The sequence below is a fragment of the Ahaetulla prasina genome, chromosome 2 (genome assembly GCF_028640845.1).
Source record: "Ahaetulla prasina isolate Xishuangbanna chromosome 2, ASM2864084v1, whole genome shotgun sequence".
NCBI lineage: Eukaryota > Metazoa > Chordata > Lepidosauria > Squamata > Colubridae > Ahaetulla > Ahaetulla prasina.
This window is the reverse complement of record NC_080540.1, coordinates 125,053,295-125,069,843: the sequence shown is the minus strand read 5'-3', so window position 1 is coordinate 125,069,843 and position 16,549 is coordinate 125,053,295. Positions and strand designations below refer to the sequence as shown.

General features: G+C 38.6%; 1 protein-coding gene and 1 long non-coding RNA gene across 5 annotated transcripts in view; one reads left to right on the top strand and one right to left on the bottom strand.

Moving 5' to 3' along the window:
* The window catches only part of LOC131190052 (uncharacterized), a 70,063-nt gene that overhangs the window by 37,124 nt on the left and 16,390 nt on the right, over positions 1-16,549 (top strand). For all 4 annotated transcript variants that reach the window (XR_009153206.1, XR_009153207.1, XR_009153208.1 and 1 more), the window contains exons 6-7: positions 11,615-11,659; positions 15,200-15,294. This is a non-coding gene — a long non-coding RNA (uncharacterized LOC131190052). The remainder of the gene's footprint in view (positions 1-11,614; positions 11,660-15,199; positions 15,295-16,549) is intronic.
* The window catches only part of LOC131190047 (myosin-3), a 34,258-nt gene that overhangs the window by 15,497 nt on the left and 2,212 nt on the right, over positions 1-16,549 (bottom strand). Inside the window, exons 4-22 of the mRNA XM_058166910.1 lie at positions 15,847-15,990; positions 15,609-15,765; positions 15,370-15,397; positions 15,153-15,270; positions 13,868-13,960; positions 11,407-11,470; positions 10,958-11,056; positions 10,681-10,784; positions 10,450-10,588; positions 9,577-9,695; positions 8,082-8,231; positions 7,658-7,828; positions 6,353-6,662; positions 6,129-6,199; positions 4,974-5,061; positions 4,763-4,880; positions 3,964-4,087; positions 3,733-3,869; positions 1,514-1,769 (exon numbers count right to left, since the gene is read on the bottom strand). Of these exons, the coding sequence (XP_058022893.1) occupies positions 1,514-1,769; positions 3,733-3,869; positions 3,964-4,087; positions 4,763-4,880; positions 4,974-5,061; positions 6,129-6,199; positions 6,353-6,662; positions 7,658-7,828; positions 8,082-8,231; positions 9,577-9,695; positions 10,450-10,588; positions 10,681-10,784; positions 10,958-11,056; positions 11,407-11,470; positions 13,868-13,960; positions 15,153-15,270; positions 15,370-15,397; positions 15,609-15,765; positions 15,847-15,990 (2,490 nt within the window). The remainder of the gene's footprint in view (positions 1-1,513; positions 1,770-3,732; positions 3,870-3,963; positions 4,088-4,762; positions 4,881-4,973; positions 5,062-6,128; positions 6,200-6,352; positions 6,663-7,657; positions 7,829-8,081; positions 8,232-9,576; positions 9,696-10,449; positions 10,589-10,680; positions 10,785-10,957; positions 11,057-11,406; positions 11,471-13,867; positions 13,961-15,152; positions 15,271-15,369; positions 15,398-15,608; positions 15,766-15,846; positions 15,991-16,549) is intronic.

Here is a 16,549-nt window from a genome sequence, read left to right as displayed (position 1 = left end):
AGGATTTTTTCTGCCGAAGAAAAAACACTTTTAAAAGTAAAAAAAACCTCTGATGATCACGTGGCTCAGCTGGGCATATAGGGGGGAAGGAGGGGCAGGGATTTTTGCTATTGGTTCTCTGAACCATCCGCCGTCATCACTATCGGATCGGGCGCTCCAGTCTGAACCGGGAGCATTTCACCCCTGAAAGAAGCCATATCCCATTAATACATAAAGCCCAGCAGTCCATTAGACTTAGCCTTTTGCCATTTCTGAAGTAAATCCCAAAGATTTAATATTGAAATATCTTCACATTACACTGGGCCAGTTCTTTACCACCACAACCACATAATTTTTTCTCCATGCTTTCAAAATTCGATGCTGGGTTTTTTGCCACTAACAAACACACAAGAACATTGGTTCAAATTGGATAAAATGTGCTGCAATTACATAACAAAAATAAATAGGAAACTTGGAAAAAATGAAAGCAGAGGGAAGCAAATGGAGACACTTGGATAATAATTCCACTGTGGCTTCTGCAGTGATATGTTATCAAATCCTTCTTGTTCTTTGATTTACAAAGAAATATTTGGGATCGTGGGAAATGAAAATATTTCACTATCTTTATTTGGGTGGTTTCATCGTTCTGGGTGAATACATAAAATCAATATAGGAATCCTACATAGCTACTGTATTGCAATGTTGCAGAGAGAACCAATTGTCCCAAGCAGGTGATGGAATGGCTTTCTCTTTTGCATGTATGTTGCTTCTGGTGCTCATAACTATCAGCTATACAGAAAGGAAGGCCATTCAAGAGGAAAGCAAGGAGGGATCAGTCACCCAGAGGAGACATATGGTACGTTTGGTCTAATTGAAACATTAATTTAAAAAGAGCTCATTATAAACTGTATCTCAGGATGCCCCATCAGAATTAAATTGATGAAGATGCTCAATTTGAGATTAATTTTTTTAAAAAAAAAATCAGAAGCTGCTATTGATTTACAATTCAGTGAAAAACTAGTGGGCATATCTCCATGGAATTTAATTAAGCTTTCCTGCATCCTTTGCTCCTGAAAACTTCTTTTAACTAAAAGAATTAAAGTCCAAAATGGCTTGGGTCCAAAATATAGCCAGGAAGATAACAAGGGGTGTGTGTGTGTGTGTGTGAGAGAGAGAGAGAGAGAGAGAGAGAGAGACAGACAGACAGACAGACAGACAGACAGACAGACAGACAGACAGACAAGCAGAGACAGACTCTACCTACAGTTAGAAAGAAAAGCTCACTTCTATATTCTATCCAAGATGGATATAGAAGTGATGGTAATAAGAGACCAGGCTTCCTTAACGTCCTTGTTGACACTGTGAAATACACTGCTTACAAAAATATAGTTGTCAACATTATAATTGACCTTTTGTCATCTGACAAACACATTTTTAAAAAAAAAAATAGGCCTTTGCCTATAATTATCTACTTAGGAAAATTATCTACATTTTCTAAAGCCGATCATGGATAAGATTAGCAAGCTGATCTTACAGATTGTACTTGAAGCTGCAGATCATTTTTCTCTTGCAACAAAGACACCATTTTTTCTTCCAGTTCTTTCCTTTTGGCTTCTGATTTAGCAAGTTCTTCCTTAGTTCTCTGAAACTCTTCTTTCATGGTGGCCATTTCTTTCTCTGCCTCTGCACTCCTTAACAGTGGCTTAATCTTGAAGAACAGCTTCATCCAAGGCCAATGTTTGACATTCATGAACGAGCGAATGTTGTACTGAATCATGAAAATTGCTTCCCTGTAATGAAACCATTCCAGAAAGTTACTTATTGTAGATTAATAAAAATAGGATTTACTAAGTAAGGCCATGGAGTTATATTATGAGACCAACATCAATCTCCCAATCCCGTAGTTTGAATCTTCTCCAAGTATATTGCTGAGCCTGGAAATTTAAATGCTGAAAACTGGCAGTTGAGGCATGAAAGAGATGAAATTTTTTACATGAAGATCTTTATCTTATCAAGCTAAAGAGATTTAGCCTGGCTATTATTTGATGGTGGAGTATCAGGAAAGCCAAAGATTGTAAACTGAATTGAGAAATAAAAAAGATGAAATTAAAAGTTAAGAGAATGAAAAAATCTGTGTCTTAGAAATACTCCGTGGGAAGAGGTATTTTCTTTAGCATCTTTTCCATTTCTTCCTACAAGAAATGGTGTTAAAAGGCAACAAGATGGCGGTTGAAGCCAAGATGAAGCTACTATTACAGAACAATCCAGAAACCTATAAAATCTGCAGTACAAAATCAATATGTAATTCATTCATTCTGTGTTGAACTGCCTGACTATAAAACTGTCAAGTTTCAATCAAACTCTAAACATCTGATGAAGGGAGTAGCAGCTCAGAAACTACGCCTTTTAATAAAATGTATTTTATTAGATTCCTAATAAATCCACTAGATTCCTTTTGATTTTTGGCACCATAGACTAACATGGCTCTCGTCTATGGATTTATGACCATTTTTCACAATTACAACCTTTGCATTCTTCCCATGACCATGCGATCAAAATTCAGATGCTTGGCAACTAGTTCATATTTATGACCTTTGCTGTGTCCCAAGGTCATGTCATCACTTTTTGTGACCTGACAAGCAAAATTAATGGGGAAGCCAGATTCGTTTAACAACTGGTTACTAACTTATTAACTGCAGTGATTGACTTAACAAATGTGTCACATAACAATAGAAATTTTGGGCTCAATTGTGGTGGTAAATTGAGGATTATTAGTATATCTCACCTGTTCCAAGAGTGCAACAGGTGAATGTTATATTATAAAATAGTTATTACTGGATAAAAATATAACAGCTTTGGAGCGATGGAAAGTAAATGTACATTCTTGATGAAGGTATCTGTTCTTTTATGTACACTGAGAGCATATGCACCAAGACAAATTCCTTATGTGTCCAATCACACTTGGCCAATAAAGAATTCTATTCTATTCTATTCTATTCTATTCTATTCTATTCTATTCTATTCTATTCTATTCTATTCTATTCTATTCTATCCTATCCTATCCTATCCTATCCTATTCTAAATAAGCAAAAAAAAAAAGCCTTTCCTTTAAGTTGGAGGACCCCTTTCCATAAGGACATACCTTCTGGTGCCACACATTTGAAGATTCCATATCCATTCTTTCAGATGTTTCTCTGTGGTTTACTTGTTATGTAATCTTGACAAATCATGGCTTATATGGAGAGCATAGTTAATTATGTTATAATGTGACATTTGAAGTCAACCATAGCCTGCGAAAGTTTAAAAAGCTTGCTCGGCAGAAATATGGATGAGTATCTAATTACAGGTAGTCCTCAACTTACGACCACAATTGAGTCCAAAATTTTGGTTGCTAAATGAGAAAGTTGTAAAGTGAGTTTTGCCCCATTTCACAACCACGGTTGTTAAGCAAATCCTTGCAGTTGTCAGGTTAGTAACACGGTTGTTAAATGAATCTGGCTTCCCCATTGACTTTGCTGGACTCCGGGATACTGCAACCATCATAAATATGAGCCAGTTGCCAAGCATCGGAATTTTGATCATGTGACCAAGAGGATGCTACAATGGTCGTAAGTGAAAAACAGTCCTAAGACACTCTTTTCAGGGTTGTGGTACCTTTGGTCACTAAATGAATGGTTGTTAGTCGAGGACTACTTGTAGCCTGGAAGCCTCAGCCTACATGAACAAGTCCTACAGAAGAGAAATGTACTCTACCTCCTTGCCACCATTTTTTGGTATTCCGCTCTCATGAGATACCCCCTACAGACAGCCTGTGTGCGGGTAATGAGCAAAGTGAGGCGGTCATCTCTCATCTCTTCCAGAAGGCCCAGCAAACCAGCCTTAAAAAACACCTGAGGAAAAAAAAAGAATTTTAAAAAAAAGCTAAGCTGACTTGTGTACGTACAGCTTATACCCAGCAAGCCCTCAGCTCAGAAAAGTGCTTACTTTGGTATGCCCAAATTTGTACTGAGTGTGATCAATATCGATGGAGCCCAGCAGCTTCTCACAGGCTTTCTTACTGTCCATAAACTGGCCCTCTGGGATGGCACTAGCATTTAATACACGATATCTGCCCATTTAAACACAAAAGAAAAAAAAATCCTTTAGTGTTGGTGGCAAAGGGAAAGGCTCTGATTCATTGGCAGTCTATTAACTAAAACTGTTCACAAAGAATGGTACAAACATAAAATTTAGCAATTATAAAGCTTGTTTGTCATTTAGCATGATGTGCGAGCATGAAACTTTGATTTACAAACATCCTTGTCCATAAAAAAACAAAAAAATAATCAGACTTGATTTTGTCTTAGCGCTATAAATGTGCCAGGATATAATTAATTTACAGAAGAGCGTTTCTGATGATTTTTGTTTGTTTTTTTGATAACAAAACTCACCCTAGGAAAATTTCTGAAGAAAAAAGTAACTATGTAATGCTACAGATATTTTTCTTTGCGTACATCGCTGAATCAAAGTTATAATATATATATATATATAGCATCACTGATAGAGCATCACTATTGTTTTAGATTGGGTTGTCAAACTAACATTGTCATGGCGATGTCACGTGACATATCGGGACTTTGTTCTCCTTCCCTAACCAGGCATGGGTGTGGCTAGTACATGATGCATCTGGGCAGAGTTTGACAGCCACGGGCTGGGAATTTGATAGCCTTGCTTTAGATAATATTTACCTAGCAAGAATCTAGCATGCAAACTGGCATGTTTACTAGAAATTGGGTTGACAGACCTTTGCTTAAAATCTCCATATACGATTCTGTTTGGAAATCCCTTCCTGCAGATTCGAATGCCTTCAAGCACTCCATTGCATCTGAGTTGGTGTAGGACAAGCTTATGATCCATTGCACCTGTACAAGACCAAAGCAAAAAAAAGGCAGTTTTTTTCTGATTTTCTCCTGCAGCTTTCCTGGAAATCTAGACAAGAGATTCTTGTAAATTACCTGGAGTTTTAGTTTCATTGGGGATAATGCAGCGCACAAAATGTGGATGAGTTGTCCTCAAATTGGACATCAATTTGTTCAGATTTTCCTGTGTTTTTGAATAGAATAGAATAGAAGAGAATAGATTTTTAATTGGCCAAATATGATTGGACAAACGAGAAATTTGTCTTGATGCATATGCTCTCAGTGTACATAAGAAAAGATACCTTCATCAAGGTACAACAGTTACAACACTTAATGATGGTCATAGAGTACAATTTTCCTGTGTTTTTGAATAGAGCAATTGTAAAATATTCGGTAGTTCTTAAATATTTTTTTAAAAAAACTAAAGTATAGAATTTAAAGGATAGAATTTTTAAACCGAGAACCATATTGCTATTTTTTCCATTTTATTTTAAACATTTTGGAGGAAGAAGAAAAATATGGTGTTTGAGTTAATATGATCTTCATCTTCTTAAGATTTCTTGTCAATTTAATCAATACTCATTAGTTTCCAAACTATGCTCATAAAAAGATGCAAATAGAGTTGTGCATTAAATACACACACACACACACACACACACATATATATATATATGTGACACACAGAATGTCACCACCACACATCCACCCAGAAAGCAAACCCACACCGATAATGAAGCAAAACCAAGGACCAGAAGCCAGACCACAGCTGCAAATTAGCCATTTCAAACCCCTTCAATCCATACATGCAGCAGACTGACACCCACCATGAAGATGTAGCACGACCACGACCACGAAGCCAAACAACAGCAATGCAGCTCACCAGCTCAAATCCCCCTGCAACTCAGACTAATCTGAGCACAACCAAGCCCCCACCCAAACAGGACACACCTCTAGCCAATCAGAGCACAAAAAAACCCCCATCCAATCAGAGCACAGCCAAGCTCCCACCCAATCAGTTCAAACCCCCACTAGCAGTTAAAAGGAAGAAACAGCTGCGATCACACATTGCTCCTAGAAGCATGAAGCTGAAGCCTGAAGATGACGAATGAGACTTCGTTGAAATGTCGCCAAGTCACTTCCAATTTTACGTGGGAGAAAACCCGAATAACCAAAGACACATATACACATACACACACACATACACCAAACAACTCAATGTTCCTTGCAACCTATGCAATCAAAGATCCTTACCCTGAAAAGTGCAGAAACAGTTTGGAAAGATGACCCCTTCTTCTTGGCACCTTTCTTTTTAGTAGTACCTTCTATTAGAAAGCAGAACATAAATGTAATTAGTTCTCTTGTTGTCATTGCCTCTACCCAATCTTTTTCCTAGATATGATACAACACAGGACAAAGTTTGAAGGCAGTTTTGATTATAGAATAAAGGGAGAAAGGAAAAGGCTCTTGAAACTTACCATCATCTTGGGAAGAAAAGGTTGCATACAGGTTGGCTAAAATCTTAATGGATGACTTCTGATACAATCCCACAACAGTTTCATTTAAGGGATCTTTGTTCTTCTCTAACCAGCCGCCAATATTGTAGTCCACAATCCCAGCATAGTGCACAAGAGAGAAATGGGCCTCAGCCTTGCCTTTGACAATCTTTGGCTTTTGGAAGTTGGCTGATTTGCCAAGATGCTGGTCATAGAGTTTGTTCTTGAAAGACTGATCAGTTGCTTTGGGGAACATACATTCTTCTTCCAAGATGGAAAATATGCCCATCGGCTACATTAAAAAAAACATAATTTTACTTCAGATGTGTCTTCTTACCAACTGTTCTGACCCAGCCTTCACAGAAGCAAAAAACAAACTCCCCACAAAGAAAAATCCCTCTTTATTTACACATTGGGAATTAACTGCATTCACCAACAGAAAGTCCAGGCAAGAGTCCTGCAAAAAGTTAATTAAAACAATAGTCTTTATCAGCTCATTATGATAAATGCAAGGCTGTGAGCTCCCAACCAGGAGGCTGCAAATTAAGTCAGTTCAAACAGAGAAATAGACAAACCTCAGTTCTGGCAATGCAGTCTTTGTCACACAAAACACCTAAGGAGCAAACTTTCCAGAAATACGAACGGTTGTCTGCAACAACCAAACCACTCCCCTTTCCTCCTATTTATTCCCCAGCCAGGGAGGGGCCAGTCAGCGTCCACGTTTGTTTTGCTTCCCGAGCCAGCTCATTGTCCTCCATTGTTCAGCTCTCCTATCTGCTCTGCGCATATGCACATCTGGAACAGGCCCCAGCTGTTCCTCCTCCTCACTCATCTCTGACTCTAAAGGCAGCTGCCTCTCTGGCTGGGAAATGCTGGACAGCCCTGGCTCTATCTCTGCGTCCAACGCTGAGCATCCATCATAGCCTTCCCCAGGCTCCAGAACTGGCCAAGTTCTTCCCCAACCTCTTCAACTTCTGAGTCTGCCACCAGCTACACTGGCAGATGGCAGGCCACAACACCAACTGGCATGGAAAGCCATAAAGATAACCTTGGAGAAACTGTATGACAACTTTACAAAAACATGGTTTAAGTCCAGAAATCGTTAGAAAGGAATGAATGCCTTCATTCCCTGGAGTGTAACACAGGGAGGATAAAACACAGGCTTTCAAGATAGATTATCTCCATGAAGTAAAGTTCCAGCATTTTGTGCAACGTTTCTCCCAATGTGGGTCTAACTCAAAGGGCTGCCATCTGATTGGTTACTTATAAGATAATATTCCAAATTACCTTCTCAATAAGCTCAATGCAAGCTGCCAAATCCATTCCAAAATCTATGAAAGTCCACTCAATTCCCTCTTTCTTGTATTCTTCTTGTTCTAGTACAAACATGTGGTGGTTGAAAAATTGTTGCAGTTTCTCATTGGTGAAGTTGATGCACAGCTGCTCCAAGCTGTTAAACTAACAACAAAATATAACCAATTAATATAATTCCTTATATCTCATAGATTCTCTACTAAATGAAACTTCAGCTCATCAGGGATTTTACAGATACAGGCAGCAAATAAATTTAATACTAATAATGAGAAAAAGGTTATTTCTGTAACATTTGGGTGTTATTCTTATCCTCAACGCTAGATGGCACCTGTTCCAACCATGAGTTGCTATAGAACACAGAAGGCAGAGAAATAGAGTTTGTAATAGATCTGCCTACCTCAAAGATTTCAAAACCAGCAATATCCAAGACTCCAATGAAATGTTGTCTGGGCAACTTGGTATCCAGCTGTTGATTAATACGAGCTACCATCCAGAAGAAGAGTTTTTCATAGACGGATTTAGAAAGTGCATTGACAGCATGATGCACCTATAATTATAAACAATTAGGGACAAATGAAGATAATGATAGGAAAGCAAACCACTACAAGAATTTATTTATCCATTTATATATATCCCATCTTTAAGGTTGTGAATACATCTAATATTCCGTTCTCATCCTATTTTCCCTATTACAACAACCCTGTGTGATAAGTTGGGCTGAGAGAGAGTAACTGTCCCAAGATCCCCCAGCTGGCTTTCATGGCTAAGGCAGGACTGAACTTATGATCTCTTGCTTCCTAGTCTGGCACTCATATTTGCATAGAGAGCCATTTTGTTCTAGTGATGCCTTCACCACTAGAACAAACTGCCTCTCTATGCACATATCAGTGCAAAGCCAATATATTTCCCTGCATTTCTTTCTACTTGATCTAATTCAATTCAATTGATCACCAATTACTTTATATTTCAAAAGGGAAGAGAAGTTATCCTGGATAAAGTTTGGCATTCCTGCATTTGTTTGGCTATGAAATAATGAAGGGGTAATGAGAAATATGAATGGTAATTGGCATTGTATGTATGTTATTATCTCTAAATCATCATTTTCTTTTTGCCCAATTGCCAATACAGCATATCTGCCAGTTCTTGAGTGTAGGAATAGATAAAGTTGCCATCTACCAAATCCCTGCCCACTGCAAATGTACCCTTGCCTCTGCTTCAAAACTGATCTTTCCCACCCTAAATCCTACTGTGAAATGTAGGAACAAACAAACAACTTGTCTGCTTTGTAGCAACATAATAAAGTAATAAAGGTAAAATAACGGGCTGGAGAGAAAGGATCTGTTTAGCATCAAAGGACAGAATGTGGGAAGTGGATATGAAAAGATCCATGGTATGCAAAGGAAACGGTGAAAAAGAAGGAGACAGCTAATGGGGACAGAACAATGTCCAAAGAGAGTTATTGATAGATTGGCCCACAGAGGGGCCAACCTGTGTGAATGGGAAAGGCAACCAGAGTAGTGACCAATCAGACCCTGCAAACACTCTCGGTCCCCTGCTAGACCATTGCAATTTTGAATGGAATTTTTGAAGTTAGCATCAGGAAAAAACAACTTCCATGCTGCAGACAAGCAGTTTAAGCTTCCATTTGGAATTGCCTGTAGCTGAAATGTCTTTGTGTTGAAATTCACTCCATGTTCCTTATAGTTCTTGTTAGTAGAACTTTTTTTTTTTCTAAATGGCATTCCACCGATACAATCTAAATAGGATGAATGGCACAATTTCCTTTGAAGTCGTAGTTCTAAATTAATGAACACTCTGAATGGAAGAAATACACACCCTTGTTGTTTGACATATGGACTACTAGGCAGTTTTGATTTGTTACCTATACTCACCTGATCTACAGTTTGACCTTTGGTCACATACTCATTTCCCACTTTCACCCGAGGAAAGCACAGGGCTTTCAACAAATCGGCAGAATTTAGGCCCATCAGGTAAGCTGTCTTGTCAGCTTCTGTAAAGAACCCACAAGAAACAAGGCTTTGTGAAACTTTAATAGAATAGTCGGGGTTGTGAAAAATACACCCAGTGAATTGGCAGCACAAGTTAAAAGCAGGAAAACAATGCCGACATTTCTGGACAGAGAACGGTTGTGAAATTCAGCCTTTGAATAGAATAGAATAGAATTTTATTGGCCAAGTGTGATTGGACACACAAGGAATTTGTCTTGGTGCATATGCTCTCAGTGTACATAAAAGAAAAGATACGTTCATCAAGGTACAACATTTACAACACAATTGATGGTCAATATATCAATACTATTGGTATTAATATATTGGTATATTAGTATACTATTGGTATAATTGATGGTCAATATATCAATACAAGTAAGTCCAATACTTACCGCTCGTTTAATCCTTACTGCTCAAAATCCAGAACCCAATTAAAAAGTTAGTTGTGTTCCATTTGAAATATTCTATAGAAAGAGTATCTAAGCTTCAGACCTATCCTCTCTCTCTTTGAAAACTCTTTCCTTTTTCACTCGCATTTCTACATTTCTACCTCCCAATCAATAAGGCAATCAAGGCAAAAAGTAATCAGTTTAATGCCAGTACACACTACAAAAAAACGCAAAGCATATGAGAGAAAACAAATATTTCATTGCTGAAAGTTGAGAAGGCATCCTTTATCGTTGCTCTTTCAAAGGAGTTTTGTAAATCATACAGTTGAATCATATGATCTATAAAATTTGAAAGCTAATTTGTTACCTTCTGCGCCATCTGGTTCTGCCTGCTCCTCTCGGGGTTTCTGTTTAAATTTCATGTTGCCATAATGCAACACTGCTCCTGTCAGTTTATAAATGCCAACTTTCTCTTCAGAAGTAAAGCCCAGAATGTCTATGGCTGTCTAAAGGGGGGGGGGGGGAGTGTCACAGTTAGTTATGTTTTCAGACAAGAATTACATTCTTTGTTTTACATCATAATCATTTTTTCACTCACATCTGTAGCTATAAGCTCCTCTTGGTCATCAATGCTCTGGACTGCAATCTCGCCTTGGCTTATGAACGGATAGTCATAAGGGTTCGTTGTAATGAGAAGCATTTCTGAAATATACACGGGAAGCCTTTTTGAATTTCTAGGGATTATCATATATGAGGTTTCCAATGCAGAAAATAGTCAATAGAGTGGGGGGGGGGGAACCCTTCCCCATATTATTTACCACACGTATTATCAATAAGATAAAAGGTTCAGGAAGGTAAAATGGAATCTTACTTACCAGGTAGTTCTGGCTTCTTATTGGACAAAATCTGGTAGAAAATGTGGTAACTCCTCTCAGCCTTTAGCTGAAAGGTTACTCTTGACTTTTCCAGAAGATCTATAACAGAAGGTCCAATTAATGCTTGCGAGTCCAATTTTGTGGACATTACGTAGACCAGGGGTGAAATCCAGCAGGTTCTGACAGGTTCTGGAGAACGGTAGCGGAAATTTTGAGCAGTATGCAGAACCGGCAAATACCACCTCTGGCTGGCCCCAGAGTGGGGTGGGAATGGAGATTTTGCAATATCCTTCCCCTGGAGTGGGGTGGGAATGGAGATTTTGCAGTATCCTTCCCCTGTCACACCCACCAAGCCACATCACATCCACCAAGCCACACCCACAGAACCGGTAGTAAAAAAAATTGGATTTCCCCACTGACGTAGACCATTCTCAAATTCAGCTACTTACAGGTCTCGATATCTGCAGAAGCCAGCTTTCCAGTGGCCCCAAAATGAATCCTAATGAATTTTCCCTACAGGGTAGAAAGATGGAGAAAGTTATTTCATAAATCTAGAAATGTTTAATGAAATATTAATATTTAATATGGATTAGATTTATTTTTGTAACTGAATATTTTGCTACCGGTAAGGTTTTTGTTTTATTTTATATCTTAAAGGTGGTACTGTTTTCAAAGAAACTGTTTGCTGCTGAAGACTAAATAGTAAGTCATTGTGCTTTAACAATATTCTTGTGTTGTGTGAATTTTAAGCCTTGTTTCAGTTGAAATCATTTTCTTTCAAGGATTTCTTATTAGGTATAGGATGTTTTACCACATAGACAGGAACAACACAAATACTCCAGTTAGGGGTATTTTCTTTCACATCTCTTCCACTCCTTCCTCTAAGTGAATTTAAAAGGGAAGAAGATGGCTGCTGAAGCCAAGATAAAGCTAATGTTGCAAAACATTCCAGAAACCTATAAAACTGGCAATATAAAACTAAGATGTAATATCATTCACTCTCTGTTGAACTGCCCAACTACAAAGTTGTCAGGCTTCAGTCAAACTCCATACATCAAATGAAGTGAGTGGCAGCTCAAATAAATATGCCTTTTAATAAATTTGTTATTAGAAAAGGTGCCACCAGATTCCTTTTGATTTTTGGCCAATATTGACTAACATGGCTCTCCTATATCAGTTCAGTGAGGATTTTCTCAGTATATCTGAATTGTTCCAAGAATGGAAGATATAGAAGTTATATTATGAAATGGTTATTACTGAGTAAAAAAAAAAAACAGCTTTGGGATGATGGAAAGTAAATAAGCAAAGAATCCTTCTCTTTACTTGGAGGACTACTTTCTGTAAGGACATATTTTTTGGTGCTATAAACCTAAGGGGCCCACACCCCCTGACTCACATCAAACGGGCACCCATAAACCTGTTCTTATATTAATAACCCACAGTCTGATGGTGGTATTCAGCTGGTTCTATCTGGTTTGGGTGAACCAGTAACGACGGCTGCAGGAGGCTCCGCCCACCTGCCCGGACATCATCACATCTCATTTTTTACTCTCTGCGCATGCGCAGAAAGTCCTGCACATGTTCGGAGGTGGCACATACACTCACATTTGCAAACCGGTAGTGAAGGTAAGTGAATACCACCCCTGCCACAGTCATGTCCAGGGTCAAATGATATATTTACCATATTATTATTATTTATTTATTTATTAGATTTCTAGACCGCCCTTCTCCCGAAGGACTCAGGGCGGTGTACAGCCTTATTAAAACACATAGGTACACAATACAAATCCCAAATTTATAATACATTTAAAATGAAATATTTAACCGGCCAATTTTTTTTATTTTTTATTTTTTGTTTACATTTATACCCCGCCCTTCTCCGAAGACTCAGGGCGGCTTACAGTGTATAAGGCAATAGTCTCATTCTATTTTGTATATTTTTTACAAAGTCAACTTATTGCCCCCCCAACAATCTGGGTCCTCATTTTACCTACCTTATAAAGGATGGAAGGCTGAGTCAACCTTGGGCCGGGCTCGAACCTGCAGTAATTGCAGGCTACTGTGTTCTTAATAACAGGCTTTACCAGCGTGAGCTAAACCGGCCCTTATTTAAATTTAAAACTAAAACGGTCAAAAGACCGATATAAAACCCTAAAATATAAAATTATAAAAAGATTAATACAATTTAAAATTCAATTAAAATTAAGTTAAACTAAAATATTAAATTAAAATAATATTTAGGCTAGTCCCGCCCGATTGAATAGTAGGGTCTTCAGTTCCCGCTTGAAGGTACGGAGGTCGGGAAGTTGGCGTAACCCTGGAGGTAACTCATTCCATAGGGTCGGTGCTGCCACAGAGAAGGCTCTCCCCCTGGGGGTCACCAGCCGGCACTGTTTGGCTGATGGCACCCAGAGCAGGCCCGCTCTGTGGGAGCGCACAGGTCGTTGGGAGGCTATCGGTGGCAGAAGATATTTAAGAACATACAACTGACCCATTTTGTTAACACTGGATATGGCATAGGAGGATGGGAGGATTAAAACTTCTTCCCCATTACTTTATTTTTGAATATCCTCTCCCACATAAGAATTGGCAGCACCTGTGAAAATATCACAGCATGTAGTATGAGCCAAAGAAACCTACTAGCCCAGTTGGAAAAACCTTTCACTGAATCTTCTGAGGAAGGACATAATCATTCTAGGCAGGGAGGTAAATTCAAGCTGAAATATCCCCCATCCCAATTACCTCTTTGTATTAGGTTTTGAATTACGTTTTTCTAAAAAGCCTTCCATTGAAGATGGGACTTTTTAATGCCAGCTTGAATTGCTCTGTGGAGAATGAGAAAACGCGCAAGACAGGCTGTCTGGAGAGGCTGCAAGTAAATGTGTCGCCTGCCAAAGATTCATCACTTACAAAACGGGAGGAGTTGTCATTCCTCACAGTCTTGGCATTCCCAAAGGCCTCCAATAAAGGGTTGGCACTGATGATTTGATCTTCAAGTGTCCCCTGCAGGAGTATTGGAAGACATATTTGAAAACCAAAGGGGAAAAAAAGAAAACACTGCAGAATCTTGAACAGGAGCGAGCTTAATTAAAGTAAATGTGACTGATTTTCCAATGAGTGGATTTAGAATGTTTAAATGTGTTTTTTTTTTCCATAGGACCAAGGAATGAGAAATCTGGAATTAAATTACCAGAGTGCCTTCACTGAATTTCAATGAATTCTGACAAATTTCCACACAGTATTTTTTTGCACCAAATACGCATCACTCTTTTCGCTTAAGATTTAAGTGATTTGTTATTGGTGCTCAGATTCAGAAATGTGCAACATGTTTTGAGTTCAAAATGGATTGCTCTAACTTTACCAATAGTACAGAAAGCTCAGAACATTTTCACCCAAATCAAAACAGCTGTTTCAGACTTGAAATGCTTAAAATTCAAAACATTTTGCACACCCAAAGGTGCTTTTTTCAGGAGGCAACTGGACTGAAAAAGCAACTTTGGGACAGCCGTGACCTGGACAACTGAGAATCTGTACAGACATGTTGAACACCATTACTGGGTGTCGCATTAATTGTTTCGCTCAAGAAAATAAAAGATCAGAAAGTGATTCTAAAAGCAGGAAATGCATTTTGCTCCGTTCACATTTCTTCCCCCAGAAATGGTTCCTAAAAAGTCCTGTCAGAATGGAGGGAAAGAAGAGAAGGAGGGAATTAGGAGGATAAAAGAGGGGGCAAAAGAAGGCAATACATTTTGCACAAGTCTGTTATGATAAAAATCTGATTCTGCAAAGTAGAATTGCTGCTGGCAGCAGAAGGAGTGCTTCATTTCCTGGCGGACTTAGAAAGTGCTTCCTTCAGTATACAGAATTCATGATCCAGTCACCTATTCTTTTTAGGGTTTAATAAAATCTACCCTTCAACCATTTCTACATTTGTCAGCATTTGGGATGAAACAACTGAAATCATAACTGCAAATCATTGTAGTTTATGTGCTAGAACCTTGGTCAAAGGTTTTTGCTTTAACAGCATTGGGAGCAACCACTGGTTTTAGTGGTTATTGATGAAAAGAATTCCACTGAGCAAACTCTGTGGAACTTGAGACAGAAAGTATATAAATAGTCAGACTCCCTTTGCTTAGAGTTTGGGGATTTTCATTTTCTTTATCTGCACATCTAGAATGAGATGTATTTTTCATACCTTCATGCCCGATTTTGACTCTTCTTTCTTCTTGGTGCCTTCTCCAGTAGCTGCAATTGTTGCAAAATACTGAATGACTCGCTTGGTGTTGACAGTCTTTCCAGCACCAGATTCTCCGCTAGCAAGAAAAATCAATCATCAGGTAAAGAAATATTATTTGTATTAGCACTGTCTTACTACAATAATCAAGCGGGACGAATCTGAAATGTCTACTTACGTGATCAGAATAGACTGGTTTTCACGATCTGCCAAAGGAAGAGACAAAAAAAATGTTTACAAACTACAGAGATGGATGCTGAGTCATGCCAAGTAGCACCTCTGGAACTAATTTCATGTAGGCAGGGATATTTGGGAGGGATGGTGAAGACCTATGCCATCGCCCCCAACCACCACCCCATCCCTTGGTACTGTTCTTTATTCAACCATATTCCCTTTCAGGCCTTGAAGCAGACTTACCAGTTAGCATGAACTGATATGCGTTGTCAGAGATGGAAAAGATGTGGGGAGGGGCCTCAGAACGCTTTTTCCCTCGATAACCAGAGACCACCTCAGTATTGTACACAGGCAGCCATTTGTATGGATTAACAGTGACACAGAAGAGGCCTGAATAGGTCTGCATGGAAATCAAAAATAGTGGTTAAAATCTGCCCTCTTTGAGATTTTGGTCCTGGTACGAGGTAAAGATAAAACATACATAGATCATCCAAGAGCTGTAGCGCTCTTTGAGGTTATACAAAACGGCTGGTTCATGTAAATGTGTCAGCATTGCCATGTCTTCAATTTTGTCAAACTTCGGTGGGTTCATTGCGTACACATCCTCTGCCTTGGCAATTATTGTCTGAAAGAACAAGAGAAAAAACCTTCAGAAAAGCACAGGGTAGACCAGAATTAAAGATTCAATCCCAATTAAATACTATGAACAAGCATAACATTCTGTTATTATTGAGAAGCTATTGATAACATTACAGCCATTTCCCCCTTAAAACTGGCCTTCAAGGGATGTCATCATGCATTAAAGCTTGAGGTGGTTAAAACTTTTAACTTTTAGTCTTCAAATGCAACAATCATCAAAAGAATGAATGGCCTAGCAAATGACACTTCACAGTCAGCTTGTCTCTGGGATCCAAAGGAAATTTTTAAGGGAAAAGCTATTGCTCATGACCCCTCATGCTAGAGGTACTTACAGCAACTCATCCCAATAAAATATACAATCTTGCCCCATTTGTCTTCGGAATAATTGAGGGAGGAATTTATGGGATTGGGTTTTGCACCAATATATACAGTAAATGACAGAGCTAGGTATTGATTCTAATTCCAAAAATCTCACTCCGTACCAGAAAAACATTTTCTTAAACAAAAGAGTTCTTTAAATTAAATTTAAAAAGTGTTTCCCACCC